Here is a 19,140-nt window from a genome sequence, read left to right on the forward strand (position 1 = left end):
CACAAGGGATTAAGTCATTCCAGGCTTGTCTACACATACAGTTGTCAGTATAAATTTAGCATCTTTCAAATCTCTGTGTATATAAATAAGAAAAAGACGACCACAAAATCAGGATCTGTCAGATGAAATGATGAGTAAACAAACCTTAATCTAGGCATTCGATATCAGATGCTGGCATTGTTTAAATAAATGCGCTGCACCTTTTTTTATACAAAGATTTTTAAGGGCGACACTGAAGCCAGGACAGCATTAAGGAGTGATCCTTCCAGACTGCTCGCTTGTAGTTCAGACAGGTAGCGCTGGCTTCACCTAGTCTCTGTGCGACACCTCCCACTAATCTGCCACCGCCGCCGCAGAGGGAATCCTTTGTCATGGCAATAGGTCTTGTTCAAGCAGTGGCCCACCTGTCTGCCTGGACGGGGCATGCTCTGTGTCAGAAACACATGCTGCACTCAAATAAGTTGTGAATGAGCAGTGTAGTAGTTACAGAAATAGGGTAGAGTACGAGTTGAAAACAGGAAGACGGGAATCTCCTCGCTCGTACTTCTGTTTTCACTACACATCCCTTTTCTCGTAAATACTCTCGAGCGTAGTCATGGATCTTATCTGAGCGGAGGGCTTGTCAGGGACCTGCCGCAGAGGTGAAGAACGGTTCAAAGGCAGAGTGGGCGGGAAGGGAGGGAAGGAAGCGCCGCCGGTCCCAGAGCTGGATATGGGACAGGATGGTGCAGGAGTATTTTGGAGCATGGTGGCTTGAGTGTGAAATATGTAAGCCCAGCAGTGCCAGCTGTGTTCTATTCTTAGCGCCCGCTGGTGCTCCTGCATGTGTGTAGGGCGACAGAAGTCTGAGAGGGGAAGGAGGATTGGCAGGAATGGGCAGTAGCTGGTGCCATCAGCTGCCCGTGACAGCTGGAAAGTTTGGTAGGTGGTTGGCGAACAGGCTGATAGACTTTTAGAGAAATGTGTATTGAAAACATCATTGTATAGTGTCGCTTTTGCCATTTTCCGGTCACACTGGGATAAAAAGTACAACATTTTCTTAGCTTTGCACAAGAAAATATTTTATTCACAGAAGAAAAATACACACACACATATGTATGTATATATATATATATATATATATATATATGTATATATATATATATATATATATATATATATATATATATATATATATATATATATATATATATACACAATTTAGACTAAATGGATACTGTGTATTACACGGTAGGTTATATTATTTGTACGATAATTACATTAAAAATAATACAAAAGAGCACAAAGACAGCTGTGAGCTATAGTTCAGACTTATTCTACCTGCCACTCAGAGTGGTCCCACCTCTAGTAATGCATATATTTCAGCCGTAATGAAATTTAAATGGGCCAGTTATAAATAAAAATCAGTTTCATGCAGCTGTTATGAAGGGGAAAGTAGCTATAAAGACCAAAGCTGTATTTTACCATGCTATAAAGACGTTTAACTCTATTGTAAGGTTGGACATTTTAACATGGGAGTCTGTGGGGACTGACTTGCTTTTAGAGCCAACCACAAATGGACATTGGAGGCACTGCAGTTTTTGGCACTTCAGCGTTGGCTTCATTTTTCAGCCCTGGAGGTTGTAACTTGGATGATGCAAAACAGCTCTTGATATACATTAAAGCCATGATTTAAATGTTTTATGCTTTAGAAAATAAGGAGCCATGCATACTTTCCTAAAACAAGTTGACGTTGTAGTTAATTATAGATCCTAAGTAAATGCAGTTTCCATCAATTCAGTTGTTATTTGTTATCTAAAAAAAATAAAGATATCCCCAGCAGAGTCACATTACCACCTACTTCTGCTGTTTTCCGCTACACATGAATTTCACTTTGCTCCTCCACATCTGGATTCAACACAAATTCCAAAGGACGGTACCTAATTGTTAGACATATTCCAGAATCCGGTCAAACTTTTGTTTTATGATGCCGCAGGTCTCATGTAGCATCACACAGGCGTGCTGGGCTTTCCTCGGGGAGATCTGTTTGCTATCTCTCCACCTGACTGCAGGCCAATTGACAAAGAGAATTTCTTTTAAGGGAGATATTGCCCTGCTTGTAACTGGGCAAATATTTTCTGCAAGCCAGACAGCTTTGCCAATATCATGGCTGGCTGGGATTCAATTGCTGTTAGAGCGCACTTAGGTTAAAGGGTTTCTCTTAGAGCTGCAAAACAAGAGGGGAGAGAGAAAACATTAATGTTGTCTGCCGCGCTGTTGCAAATTCTAATTATCGTGTGTTCATGTTCCATTGAGAGATTATCTGCGACCAATCAGACGGGTACTTGATGAGAACAAACACATTATGTGCAGACTGTTGATTCACGACCGTTTGTGCATTGATTCTCCCTGCTCTGCCAAACGGCGCGCTCTCTCTCATCTTGAATTAGGCAGACACTCATGATTTTTCAAATGCTAATGAAAATTTGTACAGCTCAATTTTAGTCCTGGCTTGCTTTATGGAATAAATGGACATTGCAGCGTAATAGCGAAGCACAAAGAGGTTTGATGGAATATTTACCAGACAGGACTGAGTGAGCGTGAAGACACGGGGCTGAAAGTGTTCATGCAAAGACGCGAACATGCCATGTTGTTGTTGTATCGGGTTGTAAAGAGTGAATGGATGCAAGAGGAGGGCTTGAGTGGGATTACATAAGATTGTGTGAGTGCATGTGCTGGAGTGCAGAGGACTTTTAGTGTAAAAGCTCTGATTGGCTACCACGCCCACTTAGTAAGCAAAACAATGGATCAGAGACAGCAGTCGGGTGAGTTGCAGGTTGCAACCTGTTCAGGTGTGACCTACTGAGATACTAATGGCCTGGCAATGCCTTAGCCCTCCACCCACTCACCCACATGCAGTTTCGTGCTTTCCAGGTTCCTTCCTTATATTCTGTTTATCTGGTGTGTGATGAAACAACTGAAAGTCATGTTGACTTATGGAGGGCTGTCTTTTTATCTGAAACGGCATCCCTGTGGGGGGGGAAAAAAATCAATGCAGGAAATTACAAGCCAAATTAGATATTTTTCATACTGCTTATGCTCCATTTGCCCAATTTCAGGAACAATCAGACTATTAACTACTTGTAGGCATTTCAAAAAGCCTCCATGCAGTGCTAATTGTACAATTACTGCACTGAGTAATTTTTTTTTTAATACAATTTAAGTCATTCTTGCTGCACAAAAACTCAGTGTGTAATCCTGTACAACGGTAATGTTCAGTCACATTGGAGCTCATGAATTCCAGCTGTACGGGGCGGGGGTGGGGGGTAAGGGGGAGTAATGCTGTAATTTATAACAAATATTCTTAATCTATTGTAAGTTCAGCATTAATGAAATTGTAAATAACATTTAGCTGTAAATAGTGATATGATGAGTAATAATACTTGCTAATTATTATTAACAATATAAAATCTGAGACTTTGGCATTCATTCATTCGACTAATTTGACTGAGCTGTCCTATAATATGTCTTGTATCATATCTGATAAAAGACTAAAATTTTCACTGAGATGAAATGTGCCAACAAACAGTTTATTTTATTATATTTTTAATGAAAAACAATTTTCTAATTAGTTGTTAATGATTAGCAGATAGCTTTGCTCATTTTAAAATAAAGATGTCATTACTCACTAGCGAGCCTAGCTCATTCCCAGGGTGTCAAACCGCCGTTTTGTCAAAGCCACTGGCGTCCCAAAGATCCACACAAGGCGGCCTTTGGTGTTGCAGCTGTGACACAACTGTCCCAGCAATAGTGAGACTGGTCTGAGATCCAGCGTCACATATTAGACTCCCTTGGTGGCATATCACTGTATTCTGTATATGTGCCATATAACCCCCACACACTCTTAAACAAAGTGCCATAAATGTCAGTTTGAGCTTAATAATATCTAATATTGTAAACATTTTATTGCATATTAACACCAAATAACTATTAACAAAAATGTAATTAACAGTAAATTAAAAAAACTAATTAATGATGTATTTAGCGTTTATTAACGGTGGTTGTTATGAAGTGTTGGGAGGTGTAGCTGTGCTCAGGAGAGACGTGCAGCATGCGGCTCTGTGATTTTGAGATTTTTACAGTACTGTAATGTTATATTTTCACTGTAACCCTGGAGACAGAAATCTCCAAACTTGAATATCTTGCTGAATTCCTACAGATGTTGTATGTTGCCTAGCAACTGTTTTTACTTCTCTCTCTTCCTCTTGTGATTCTCCGTTTTTCTGTCTTTTGTGTCTTTTGCTCATTTCTCCCTCCCCGTGGCTTGTCACAGTTAATTAAGTTACACCAGAGACACTAGTAAAGCAGGGGCTGGTTTATTTATTTGCACGTTAATAATTCAGTCGGAGCTGGACCACTGCTTTAGTCTGTCCCTTAATGCTTTGAAAGCAGCCTAATGCTGCAGCTTGTGTTGTTTCATTTTGCAAATGGCAGGGGATCTTGTCTTTCAGATGTGGCTTTGCTACTGTACACAGTGTCCAGCTGTCTTTGTTGGTCTTCCGCCGCTGCTCCTCCTACCTCCTACTTCTCTTTGTGTCAGGTGAGAAGTCAGGGTTTGATGGAGGCTTTCCGCGGCGTGATTGGCAGGTCTATCTGTCACTCAGCCCTGGGGACTCTCACTGCTCTAATTAGGTCGCTTGGCTTGCTCACCTCCCAGGACTGGATGCTGCAGCAGAGCACAGATCAAATGACGGTCCCTTGTTTTGCAGGGGCTTGTAAAGGTGGTGGCAGAAGGCAGAGGAAAGGCATCTGTTTAGTGTCCCAGAGGCCTTTTTTCTACACCTGTTTGGCGCTTTGGTGTCGCTCTCGCTTCCTCGCAAGTGCAGTAATGTGCATCGCTCTTCATTTGTGTTGTAAAATGCCAGAAGGGAGCGCGACTCCTTGTGGGTTAATTTGATTTCAGCGGGTTAATTGATGAAGGGGGAGTCATTGCCTGTTCTGATTTTTGCCACTGGCTCCTCTAACTGGTGCCTTCTCGGTGTTGACTTAGCAATCGCAGCCTCAGAGCTCACGTTGTCTTTGTTCATATTTAATTTCCGCACTTGATTTTCCGTTGGACTGCTTCAGCATTTCAGCGCTGAAGCGATAAACAAACAAACACACACGTAAAAAAAAACTGTCATTAAAGTTGTAAGATTTCACTTCCTTTTTTTAAATTGTGACATCTACTGTAGAACCAAGTGTGGCTCAATGCTGCAGCAATCACTGAGCAGTTACTTTGCTGAAAATACTAGAAGAATGGCAGCTACTACATCTGCTCGCAGCATAGCCAAACAGATCAGTAATTGACCTTTCTCATCAGGCTGCACAAAAAAATTGGAATCTGATTTCATTCTGCAAGCAGAACAGCAGAGAAGTGGCAACCTATTTCTTTATCCGACGATGTCAGGGAAGAGAACCAGGCAGCATGTGGAGAAAGAGAGCCGTGAAAGTGGAGAGAACTGAAGCAGGGAAAAACTAAGGTATTGTGTAACTGTCAATAATGCCCCAGATTAAAGCTTTCTTGATTTGAAGATTGATTTTGAGGCTAACCAAGGAAAAAAAATTACGTTTTGTTTCATTTAGCTCCTTCACAAACGTATCCAGTGCGTTCCCAGTTGCATGCTTTTAACGTGAATGCTTTCAGTTCTAAGAGAATAAGAGGATGTGATCTTGTTCACATTGTCCTGAATGTGACAGCCACATGCAATAAAAATGACTATGAGGGGAATTAATATGTGTAAATATTAAAGGGGATTTCCATAGATGGAGTTTCTTAATTTTATTCTGCATGCACAGCTAATTTCTGTCATGTCAAGAAAACAAAAACAAAGTCCAATTATTGCAAGTACCATTCATGAAAATCTTTACACTCCCAAGTACAATATGTAAGAAACGATGTGAAATAATCTCACATTTTACATGTAACAACGTTATGTACGTTTTCTTAAGAGCTTATCTAACTTAGTGTTGTGGGAATGCGACAGTCTGTCCCAGCTGATACAGAGCTAGCGGTTTACACACACCTAGGAGAGGATTCTAGTTCATCACTGGTCCTAAAACAACCAAACACTCTCTTAACCCACACCTACCAAATAACGGGACACGCATGGCTTTACCCAGAATACCCAGATTACCCAAAATCCACTGCTTCTTATTCGTATACAGCGTATGTTTTTTCCTACTTTTTTCTACTGTGTGATGTCAGTGAGGGCAGATATGCTTGTGATCATCTCAGGCGCAGAAGTCCTGCCCACCTGCTCATCAAACCTTCTGCTTGCGAGAGGCAGCCAATCAAAAGACACTTGACTTAAAGGAGCGAGGACTCGTTTTCAGAGAGCAAATAAAGTCCTCTGACATTCAATCAAAGGGAGATGGATGCTGTTGTGTTTGTCTGATAAAGACAACAAGTCTTATCTAAAGACTCACGGGCATCACAAGCGATCTGAACACACCCCAAATATTGGCAGCTTGGCAAGCAGCTAATCAGATTTGACATTGATGAGAAAGCTATGCTGCTCTAAGACAGACTAAGTGTTCGGCATGTGCCAGAGTAGGTAAAACTGCTGAGCCAAGCTGTCTCTCAATCGCCTAAAGTGGCTCCTTTGTCAGCCTGCGAGGCTCTTGCGCTGAGATTCCTAAAGAAGTGGCGTCTCTCTCAGACAACATTCTCTGTGTGCTTTCTGTCAGCTTTGGTAGAGCATTAGGCGCTTATCCTCTCAGATGATCACATCGGCTGCGTTCCTGTTAGAAGCTCAGGCATTTGCCAAATATATTTAGTCGACCAAGACTAAATATATTTCCTCTTAACTTTCAGTGTAAACGCGTGTTTTCAAAGATCTCTTCTGTCTTCTGCGGCTTTATGTGCTATGGCTTTTCACGGCAGTCGTTTGTCCTGAAAGTGAAAAGAAGTGCTCCGCAGAGTCATGTCTGAATGCTTTGTCAGTACACGCCTCTTTCTTTTTCTAGGATTGGGCCAAAGGAGTGTGTGTGTGTGTTTTCCTGCATCAAAGTACTACTCGGGGAGTTCAAGAGGTCCACTCAGAAGGTCTGCAAGTTTTCAAGAGAAAAATAAGGGGAGCGAAAATATTTTCAGACTGCGGAGATGTTCCTGAAAAGTCTATGTCAAGTGTGTTTTCCTCTCAGCTTTGCCATCTGAGTAATGAATGTTTCCTGTTCATTGTAAAGCTCCCGGGCTTTAAACAACATATGCGCACGAGTTCCAGTTTGTTTGAGCTGCAGTATGACAAACATCTCTAGAAATGGGATCCACTTCTCTCTCTCTCTTTTCCTCTTTAAGTTATGTTGTGTTCAAGCACAGTGCGCTAAAGATTAACGCACTGACTTCCATATTTTTGTGATTACAAGCACGGGACTGGTGCACTGAGGCTGACCTCTGGTTTGGAGACAGATTCTGTTATTCTGAGCCCCCCCACCCCTTTTTTTCTCCAGGAAATACCTTTTAAACTCTCAGCTTTAAAGTTTGGATTTCTGTCCGACACCAGCTTTCAAAGATAAAAGATTGAATCTATCCCATTGTGCGAATGGTGGGAAGATTTTAAAGCAGCTATAGCTAAAGCTAAAGCTGTGTTTTCTAGACAAATAAAAAAAAACAACAACAAAAAACACATAAAAAGATAAATTTAAAAAAAAAAGGCAAAGAGAAAAAGTATGAGACACACCTGCCGGGATGTATTACATAGGCATCTGTGGAGGTGAGAAAGTGCTGAGAGATGAGCGGGAGAGTGAAGACGAGAAAGATAATAGAGGTGAGAGTAAGGTCAAGGCTTTGGTCCGTCTTAGCAATTGAAGGAAAAGCTCTTGTTTTTGGTCCTGCATTCAATCAGAAATTGAACCAGCCAACCTGGAGAACAAGGGGCTCGGAGGAGTGCAGGGTTTTATTGACAGTGAAACAAAATCTTCCCATCTTTTTTCTTGACCCCTTTGCCTTTTTCCCCTCCCCGTGGTAGTGTTTAAAATAGACAGAGACTGCAGCCTGGAATAATCTTTGATTTGCTCTTTTCTACTCGGAAGGGTGATGAGGAATTTGCTGCTTTCAAATACATATTTGCTGTGCTCTTTTTGCCGGCTTGCAGACTGACAGTCGAACCAAGTGCGCCGACGGCACAAAAGGACATTTTTGTCCTAGTTAATTTCTCTCAGATTGATGAGAGTGGAATCCCAATTGGGTAATCCGTTCTTTTATAACATGTTTTTACAGTTTTGCCTCATTTAGCACCAAAATTGCTCTACTCATACAGCACATTGTTGTTGTTGAAATCCATTCTCTGATTTGGTGTGCACTTCAGGAACTTAACCCCCCATTCCTTTAAAGAGCGACGATGACAGAATTATACTTAAATGAGTCAAATAACCGTTTTTTTTGTTGTCCTTTGTAACTGGATTTTATTCAGCAACACTGATTTGTCAGTGGAGTAGCAAATAATAGCTCCGCTCTTTGTCTCCAGACTCAGTTGTGATATCAGTTGAATTCACATGCTTGACAGATTTTCTCTTATGTGTTACAAGTGGTAATTTATTCATACAAATATGAGAATTAGCTGTTTGTTAGCACTACTACTGATTTCGGAGGTCTGATAGTGAAGGTGAAGAGTGCTGAGAGATCATTATCATCCAGCAAGAGTGTAGCTATCACTGCCTCCGTGTACAACTCATATATTAAAGAAAAACACCGACACAATATTGATGAACGCGCACGTAGCCAATAAATGAACGAAAACACACACGCGCGCACAGACAGATAGATGAGCAGATCTTAGCTGTCACGTCTGAAAAATAACTGGACATCAGTCGGAAAATATGTCCGCCTCCCGATGCATGCCAGTGATTTTTTTGTAATTTTTTTTTTTATTCCGAACACTTCTGGTCTGCACATCATCACAGCTGCGGTGTGTGTGCATGCCAGTGTTTGTGCGCAGGCATGTGTTTGGATGTGCCCGCCAGCGTGTGAGCGCAGCTCTGTTCCCCCTTCCTTCAACTGTGCCACAGCTAATCCTCCACAGGAGTTCAGCAGCACTTGCCACATGGCCAAGAAGTACACAGCACCTTTTTTGCGCACTCTGGCCCAAAAAGACAAAAAACAAACCAAAAAAGCTGATTATTTGATAAAACCTAAGCCTTTTCCACACAGATTGGGTTTTGTCTGATTGTTGGGGGTTTCTCTGTGTTATTGTTGGCTCTTTACCTTAAAATCTAAAGCGCCTTGAGTTGATTAGAATTATACTGGCAGAAATTAAGGTGTCTTCTTCCAACTTTTGCTATAAATTGCTGTGCAGACTTCTCAGGGGAGCATGTCTGAAGGGGGCCGTTTGAAGAATCCGTTCACGGGAGCGTGCGTTTCGCTGGTATGCCGCCATTGTAAATATATATTCTGACACTTTGCTTCCATCATCTCAGAGCTCCTGATTCAGTAGAAGCAGCAGACAGCTGTGCCAAACAGTGGAGGAACTTTTGACATTGACTGGGAGTGACGAGGCAGTGCAAGCAGATGTCTTCCTCTTTGCTTTGGGACAAACAGCATCTTTGACCTTGTCACGGCTAATTTTAGGGCTCGGCTTATCACAGCGCCAATGTTTATATCTTCTATTACACGCGCTGTCGTTATAGAAGGGACGCGCTCGTAATTATGGGTTCGTTTTGCTGCAAGGATGTTCCTGTGTGCCAAATGCATACTTTATTGTACGCTCACATTTTAGGACGTGTGCCAGTAGGTAATGTGGATATGTTCGTTAGGAATACTTGAGCATATACACACCCTTCCTCAGAGTCCTTGCTTTCTCTTTTTAGCTTCTTATTTGGGTGCAGAGAGTAGTCGCCAGTTTGCAAACACACTTAACATTTCTATAAGCCTCCTTGTCCCCTCTTTTTACAATCATCACAACCGTAGAGCCTGCTTTTCTTCACCCACTCAAAGACACCGCGGGCTTTAATTTCCTTTGAGCTGCTCTTTTCTACCTGTCTCTGCGTTAAAGTGGGTCAGTATTTTTCTTCCCTTCGTTGGCCTTGGATGGCTTGGTGCCTGGGCCAGTGTGCCAAACATGATCCTCACAGCTGGGTGAACACAGGGGAGGAGAAGAGGGCAGCACAGCACACTCAGAGATTTTCCCTCTGCCTGCCAAATCTCTGTCCTGTTCAACAATGCCTTTGTGCACTCTGCTCATTCATGCTCGAATGCAAACACGAAAACACAAACAAAGATCAGAATATAGTTTCCGGAGCACACATGATCATCACAGGATCACTGACATTTGTGTGTTTTGGTTTCTTTACCCACACTATGTGTGTGCTCCTAAAGAAAAAAAATCAGCATTATGACAGGATTATGTCTCCTGTCAGGCTTTGATGGAGGAGACGTTTCCAAAGTTGCAAGTCTGCAGCAGGCGACAGAAACACCCTTTATCTCATTAGGTTCAATGGAGAAGATGTCAGTTGCTGGGCCAGATTCCAACCATTGAACCCGACACTTGTTTCCTCTTTTCATGTCTCTCTCGTTTTTGGCTTGGCCTGCATTTCAGTGCCGCCACTCCTGCAGTAGTTCATTCATGCATTTCACTCAAGGCCATCCTTTACGTCTCCCTGTCACTCTCCAGCTCGTCTCTCTGCAGTAGTTACACACTCTTTATGCTATCTTTACAGCAGCAGCAGCAGTGGCGAGAGCGGCGAGTGAAAGCATCGATTAAATAAGGTTACAACAACACAACAGGGAGACGTTAAATAATTTTAACTGTTTATGCAACGATCATAGCCTTGTAAACAGGAAGCCGGCGAAAATAGAAAATGAATGGACGGCACATGTGCAGATATTGATTAAATCAGTAATGTCTGATGTGATAACACAATTTATATGGTCACTGTTAAAAACCACACCTAATGGTTTCATCCATAATGCTCGTTTTAATTCATCTTCTATATAATAATGTTTTTTTTAGAAGCTGATGTTTTTAGAATTCCTCACTACAACAGTATTGCACATTAACTATTAGTTAATAAATGATTAAAAAAATGACATTTATTAAACTCAGGATCATTTTAATCATCATTCTGCAAGATGTTCAGCTGTAGTTCATTTATGCTGCCGACAAAAAAACGAAACAAAACAAAACAAAAAGTAAATGAAAAAGAATGAATAAATAATTTAGTCATGAAAAGTAAAGCTATTATCTGTGTTGAAGTGTGGAGGATGAAATCAGTAATCTCACAGCCCGAGGAAAGAAACTACTTTCTGTGGCACGGAAGTGGATACATCTATATCGCTTGCCAGATGGCAGCAGGGTGAACAGGCTGCGGCTGGGTTGGGCATTGTCATTTAGCATATCGCTGATGTTCGCTAGATCGGTACCTATGATACTATGAGCATTTTTAATCACATGCAGCAGAGCCTTCCCATCCTGGGCTGTGCACAACCTATCAAAGTTTGTGATGTTTCCAAATGACTTTTTCTTGTGCGTGATTTAGGAAGAGCATTCATTTCCAAGGGTGTAAATGTGTCATGTCAGTGTTCTAACGATTCCCAGGAATCTAGAAGCGTTCACATGCTCCAACTCAGCTCTGCTGCTCTGTGTGCGTGTATGTCTTTGCCTCCTTTTTTTTTTTTTTTTTTTTTTCAATCATGGAATAATCAGTTTCTTGGTTTTGTTGTTGTCAAGCAGTAGATTGCTCTCTGTGCAACACACTGCAAGATTGTTAATTTTCCTCCTGATATAAACTCATATCGGTGTCAAAAATAGAAAAGAAGAAAACCAACCGTCGCTTTTTAACTGAAGCCAAGACAGCGTCCTGTAATGTCTGGCCAGAAATACAAAAATATTCAATGCAGAAGTATAAACAAAAGCGTGAAACGGCAAATCCGCTCGCTTTGGTGAGGCTCGCACCAGAGAACAAGAGAAAAAAAAAGGTGAAATGATTAAAGAATTGTTAAAAAGATTACTTGCTAAATTAACTTATAAATGAACTAATTATTTTACATTGCATTTAACTGTGTTTGCACTGAAGCCACGGGGAAATTACTCTATTATTTACTCTAAGTATTAACATTGCATTACAAGTACAAGATTTAAGGTTCTTTTAATTGCTCTTCTCTTCCAGGCGGAGTTGACAGGCATTAAATGGCGTTGCTACAGGTTCTCCAGCGGCGGGGAGTACGGGCCCGTGATATCCGCCCCGGCCCAGGACGACCCGGTTCTGCGCAGCTTCATGCGCTGCGTGCAGTCCAACCTGCTGTGCGTGTGGCGACGCAAAATCAAGCCCGATGCCAAGGAGCTGTGGATCTTCTGGTGGGGCGAAGAACCCAACCTTACTGGTGTCATTCATCAAGAGCTGGAAGGTGAGAAAGAGGATGAAAGCGATGAAGGATGAGGGTCGCTCCTGTGTTCTATCCATCTCAATTATTTTTCCATCCCATCGGTCTTCGCCTCAGCTTCCATTGTGCTCTGGAAGTTGAGGTTGTAAGCTTCTACGGGCTTGTAGTTGCTTTATATAGAGGGGAGTTATCATGTGGAATACAGTCTTCTTGTGCTTTTAGTGGATTTTATGAAAAACTGTCAGAGAAGTAGTGAAATATGTGTTGTGTGTTAGATAAAATACACACAATAACGCAGGGTTTCATAGTGTGGCATAATGCCTGTATGTTATACAAGAGCCGCAGGGGCTCTCATATAGCAGACCTGAGTATTATGCAGATTCAGGCTGTTTAGTCGGCTGCACATTTGTGTAAGATGTTTAGGGCATATTGATCCGGTTTGTGTGGAGCAGTCCTATTTCTGAGCCCCTTATAGCTCATATCTGTGTTTGCTTTTGCATCTCAAGTGTTTATATGCTGCTTCAGGACTATCACTATGATGAAGCGCAGCAAACGAGTAGATTTTTCTTGCCAGCGTGACTATGTGTGGCGGCGTGTGCTGGTGAAAATTACACCGAGATATCTCACTTGAGAGAGTGCTACTGTCAGCACTGTTGTCCCTATTTATAGCAACATTTGCATTATCTCGCTGTGCACGTGTGTGGAAGTCTAACGTATCGACCGAGCCTGTGGAAGAAAGGGACGGGGAAACAGGAGAGGGATTATGCTGGGTTTGGTTCAGCAGGACAAGAGTCAGGAGCTGGGATAGACAATATTGGATGTAGAGGTGGAAGCAGTAGCGAAAATTTCAGTTTTTTGGTTATCTATTAAAGCTGACTTGACGTGAAAAGGCCTTTCAGGCACTGCAGTAGGTATTTGACAGATGTTTTTACCGCTGCTGGGGAGAGCCCTTTACTCTGCACAAACATGTGTAAGAGAGAAAGATACGCTGTACATTCTGAGTTACGTTTGCATCACTGACACAGAGAAAACTCACCTTTTTTTCATTGCTTCCCCTCCCCCATCCAAACTGCCAGCATCCAAACTCTACTTTTACATCTACTCACATCATCCAACTCCGATATAATCTGGCCTTTGTGAAAATGGTATTTTTTTCCCCATCGCCATCGATTTAAGAAGATCTATGAAAGCTGATAACGATCACGCAAACACGTTGAGTCAGTGTAGTGAGAACAGTGGCAGCATTTAGGCTTTCGGAGCAAAAAAGTTACCTGAAGCCATAAAACAAGCGTGTAGAGCGTGAAATTTTAGCATTACCTCACCAATTTACAAGCTGCTAATGGCAGCCTAAAACACTGATAATAACTCTCTTTGACTAGCACACTAAGGTCCAATAAAGCTGATAACAATCTAAGCCTTTTTAATTACATTTTATGGTTATTGATTTCTTCCTGTTGCAGTGGTGTCACTGTTCTAAGAATTTTATTACTATTTGTCTATTTTTCAATGCAGAGATATATCCTGCACATTAACACGTGTTAGACATTTTTCTTTATATGTTGCTTTAAAAGAAAGTCAAGGTAATATTTCATGCACTGGTATATTCTGAGATTTTGGGAGGCCTTCTTTTAGAGTAGTAGAAAGAAAATGACCAAAATGTACATTTGTTATATTTTATATACGGTGTAAACATGTTTATATGTACTAAAATACAACATATTTACATTTTTACAAAACCTTATTTTGCAAAAGTAAGTAACAAAATGAAAAAATAATTGTAATGAAGCATTTTTACTTCTTAAGTCTGAAATATATTTTTTCTGCATTACATGTGTTTAAAGGCACAAATTGATCTAATGATCGTATCTTTGTTATGTAAAAAGAAAAAAAGATAAAGCCTCATTTACACATTTAAACATCCATTGTTTTGTTTTAAAAAATTGTGTTAATGTAATAATCAACAGCAAAAGTCACATGGTGATATTTCTGCTTTTTCTTTTTTTAACTGTAGACTTGTTTCTAAATATTCAGGTTGAATTAGATTCAACATAACTACCCAAACAAGAACCCAGAGCTGTTTAGAGATGGCTGCCAAGTGGCAAGGCTTGCTTTGGTGACAGTGTTGGCTGGCTGTTTATGTTCACAAATGGCCTGTTAATAGCTTTAATTGTACATCAGCCTGTTGTAGTCTATACACTCTTCTCATAGTGATTAACTGAATCCTGAAACTATAAATATTTCATTTTTTTATATTGATAAGGTGCTGAAAGGCAGTAAAACTTCTTATTTGTAAAATCTCACAGGTCTCCTATGTATAATTCCTATTAAGCATTGAAAATAGCACTTGAGGTGTAAGAAGTGGTTGATAATTGTTAATTAAAGTGAAGCTGGATTTCTTCCAAATTAGAATCAGTTGTAACACACACAGGGGATATCAGTGTTTTAAGAAGTCTTAAAAAAGCTGCACACCTGCATGTCTGTTCACAGTGGAAAAGCTTGATCTTAGCTTTCTCCCTTTTCTGCGCCTCTTTCTCTGCCTTGCTTACTCACTGCTCTGACTTCTGGCCTCACTTTTGTCACATGCGAAAGTCATGTGATTTCTCACATCACATTGCTCGCCTTGCTTTCCTTCTTAGTTGACCGAGCCAGTCTAAAATATCCAACAGAGTTTCATTTTTACCCCATTAAAAGCCTTACACCTTCATATATTCAACACACTGCTGAATGAAGCTTAAGCTGGTATGCCTACCTTTGTAGTTGAGCAGTTAGTTTGCATTACCGCTAATGCAAACTAGATGCAAATAACAATATGGGCTGGTGGAAATGTCACTAGTGCTGCAGCTGTTTAGTCGTAAACCAAAGTATTAAACAAAAGTTCACTACAGCTGAAAAGAACAGTTATAAAAATAGGGGATAAAAGTTATTACGTTGAATCTCCAGGGTACCATGTATGTCATACTTATTTTGGTGTTAATGGAAAAGTGAGGGGATAATTAGAGCCACTGGGATTAATCCATTATAGTCTACAAAGATTGTGGCCATTCCGTACTTACTCCCATCTGGAACAAGGGGACGAATGGATAAGAAAAGAAAATCTAAACTCTTTTTTAAATGTTTTTTTAATGGCTATACTACCAAATGGACATGATTGCCAGATTCATATAACAAAATTTAAAATCCAAGAATTCATTTAAAAAAAAAAAAAAAGACTGATTCATACACATTTGATGGAACAGCTAGAGCTATTTAGAGTATTTATGTTTTGAGTCATACAGCAGATATTAAAGCAGTGTGCTCTGACATGTTTTTATATTAGCTGGCTGCTCCACTCAAAGAGGTTGTCATCCTTCAAATTTTCAGAAGCTATATCAGACTTGTAATGGTTAAGAAGACGATGATGCTTAACATCCCTTACGCAGCAGCTTAAAAAGAGACTGACTGTAGAGTTTAATTGGAATAGCTGAACTAAACTGTAGCACCCTGTAAACAGTGTAAAAACAGGCAAGGAGCTAGGAGTCTTAGATCATTTAAACAAATACATCATCTTGGGAAAGTCATCTTGTTAAAGCATTTTGCGTGTAATGTACCCATGCTGGTAGGTGTTAGTGAATTTAGAAGAAAGCAGATTGTCTTTCTTGAGGTGAAACGTTCCTGAAAGTCACTGTCAAGTAATTAAACATAATTTAGGGACACAGAATTGTACAGTGATTGGATTTGACCTTTATTGTTATCTTTTGCTTAAAAAAACCTGAAGCAACATGTCATTCGCATCCTTACTCACTGGTTGTCAAAACTAAAAGTTACTGTTCGATTAGAAACTCGTTTACAGCAGCATTGATATCAATGTTACCGTCTTTGTCTCATCACTAGCAGTTGAACTTTGACCTTTACAACACTAAGCAACACTTGGAAAGGTCAATGAAGCTTCAGTTTCAGCAACATTGAAGTACTGAAGAGGTATTATAAATATTAACCTGGCCTGTGCATACGTCAGTGTTAGCCATTTAACTATTAGCAGTTACCTGAAAGCTGCAAACCCCGCATCAGGTGGTCACAAGCTCGTTTACTCCCAGTGGCGGTGTTGGTATTGGGAAGGTTGCATCAGGCACAAGCGCTTTGCCAGATCAAACATGTTTAGTTATCCATACACTACGTCTGTAGACTATGAGTGGCCACAAAACAACGTAGTACAGGTAGCGCGTAGTGGATTTTGATGTAGAGCATTTTGGTGTAGTGCATGCTGCTTTCAGTGTGAAAAGGCCCTAAGCTGTCTGGTGTGCTATCATTGAGGTAGCGGCTAAAGGCTAATGACTATAAATAAAATGATAACTTTAAGGTAGGAGTCCAGCCCGTCTGTAACATTATAATAAGTGTTATTAATTTAACTGGATAACAAAGTTATTTGTGTCTAAAAGTGATTGTATTTCTTGTAAAGTCCCAGATTGAGGCTAAGAAAAACCTAATGTCAGCTAGCCAAAAACAGTGGCAGCCTGTCTTACTTGTGGAGCCAAGTCACCAGAAGTACAGCACTACCTCAAAAAGCCTAAAAATCTTTTTTTTTTTTTTTTTTTTAAATTTAGGACTATCTAAGGCAACCTTTATCCATGAATTAATTGGCAGCAAACCTGAATTCTTTGAAAATAGTGTTTCTTGACCCATCTGATAAAATAAAAAACGATATAATAATAATATTAATAATGTTAGTTCTAATTTGTATCATATTTACTACATCTAGCTTTTTTTTGTAATTTATTGCTTAAAAATGTCTTGTGCAATTTATTTTGTTAGTTTTTTTTGGGGGGGGGAAATCACACTGATGAGGTAGAAGTCTCAAAAACTGATGTATATATACATTTGGCTTAAAGGGTTGAAAAATAGATGGAATTATATTTGCTCATTTGTTGTCTAAGCAAACACTGTAACGTTTATGTTCTACGTAAGTAGAATTGATTTAAGTGCTTTTCACACTTAAATTTTCTAACCCACTGCTGGACAGCGCTACAAACTCATTCTGATACAGGACAGACATCTCCTGCTCTGGCTGTCCTGCTAGGCACTGGCTGGCACCAAGTAGCTGTTTTTAATATTTTTAATGTTCTGGTGATCTAAGGTAACAGGACAGGTTTAGCCGACTCCCCTGAGCTCATTTGTTTAAATATACACAAAGTAACCCAATTCAAAAATATATCGATATGCGCTTCCGACTATTCAAAGTGATGGATATTTTAACCTGCTGTTTAGTCTTAATTAATTGCGGCTTTGAGTTACTCCCAACAGCATGTGCAGCTTACTGTTAGATCCAGCCTTGCATCTTTTTCTACTTCCTCACTATACTGCAGCACTCTGTGGTATTGCCTTTGGTTAAATGACAGGCATTAAAGCATCCTGTTCAACTCATGGTGACTTGCTGTCCTAAAATCAGACGGCATTGGCCTATAATGTATACAGCATAATAAAACCCAGTGTGGGCTGAGTACAGTTTGTGAGGAAACAGGATTAGTGTGCTGAATGGGCTGAGTCATCAGCGTGTTGCCAGCACAGCCAAAGAGAAAGTGACACACATACACACAAACCAAACACACAGGCTGTCGTGTACACACGCACACACATATGCACATACTTAAACATGCATAATGGTCAAAGTGGTGGCTGAATACACAATCTGGACCTTATGATCATCCAGCAGAAGCAACACCTACCAAAGAGATTTACATACTCATACAGAGCCACAAAGAAGCCTGTGTGTGTGTGTGTGTGTGTGTGTGTGTGTGTGTGTGTGTGTGTGTGTGTGTGTGTGTGTGTGTGTGTGTGTGTGTGTGTGTGTGTGGCACTGTCTCTTTACAGCAGCTACAAACAAACACACACTTCTCTTTTTTGTCTGTTTGCGGGACACAGCGGTGATGAAATAATTTATTACAAAAGCTGAAAGTGCGGTCGCATCTTTAAAAGAATTGTTGCATGAATTACTCGATAACAATTGCTCGTAATTGTAAATAGCACCAGAAAAGCTTCCTGGTTAAACAGAATTAACCAGGAAGCTTTCATGAAGCAGCATCAACTACCTGGTGTGGATGTTTCTTTGGTGTAACTTACATTTCAGGGAACCAAAAGACACTTGCTGTGAGGCAGCAGCACTTGGTGTTTTGAATATACCTTGAGATGATTAGGGACAGAACTGGTTTGAATGAAACCACAACACATTAGTCAAAGTGTCATAATGCAAGAACGAGGTAATGCATTTTACTGTCTGGTTCTGTTGGTCTTTTTTCCCCACCTTTGATATGCCAGACGAGGGAAGAAAAATCTTCGACATTAACGATGGCTCTCTTCCCTTGAAATGTCCCTGTAAGTCATGACAGAGAGCCAACATGTCACTACACAGCCACAGTGAGAAAAGATCAGTTCAAATGGTTAAAATCTCTGGCAGTCAGTAGGTGGGTTTTAAGTCACACGTTCACACTTGTAATCACAAGTGTTAAACAGATGATTCGAGCCACTCTTGTGTGTTTGAGTGAGAGTGAGTGTGAGGGTGATGGCTCATAGACCTGTAAAGAGCTGCTCTGCATAGAGGCGCTGGTTAAAATGTTTCAGTTCTGAAGGATGCACGGCTAAAAATGTGTCAAAATTGTGTCCACTGTAATTACTACGGTAATTACTCAGCCAAACCAAGACAGTACATCAAATAATATCTTAAACTTAATACCCCATGTGGTCTTTAAACTAAAGAGGTGATTTATCGCTCTTGAAGCAAAACACAAAGAAACGGTTTGGTTTGCTCATATTTGCTGTAAATCTGTTACATG

The 19,140-nt window shown here is 40.5% G+C and overlaps 1 protein-coding gene across 3 annotated transcripts in view; it reads left to right on the forward strand.

The window, feature by feature from the left end:
- LOC134630804 (mediator of RNA polymerase II transcription subunit 13-like) overlaps window positions 1–19,140 on the forward strand; it is an 83,640-nt gene that overhangs the window by 5,682 nt on the left and 58,818 nt on the right. For all 3 annotated transcript variants that reach the window (XM_063478493.1, XM_063478494.1, XM_063478495.1), the window contains exon 2: window positions 12,124–12,361. In XM_063478493.1, the coding sequence (XP_063334563.1) occupies window positions 12,124–12,361 (238 nt within the window). The remainder of the gene's footprint in view (window positions 1–12,123; window positions 12,362–19,140) is intronic.

The sequence above is a fragment of the Pelmatolapia mariae genome, linkage group LG7 (genome assembly GCF_036321145.2).
Source record: "Pelmatolapia mariae isolate MD_Pm_ZW linkage group LG7, Pm_UMD_F_2, whole genome shotgun sequence".
Lineage (NCBI taxonomy): Eukaryota > Metazoa > Chordata > Actinopteri > Cichliformes > Cichlidae > Pelmatolapia > Pelmatolapia mariae.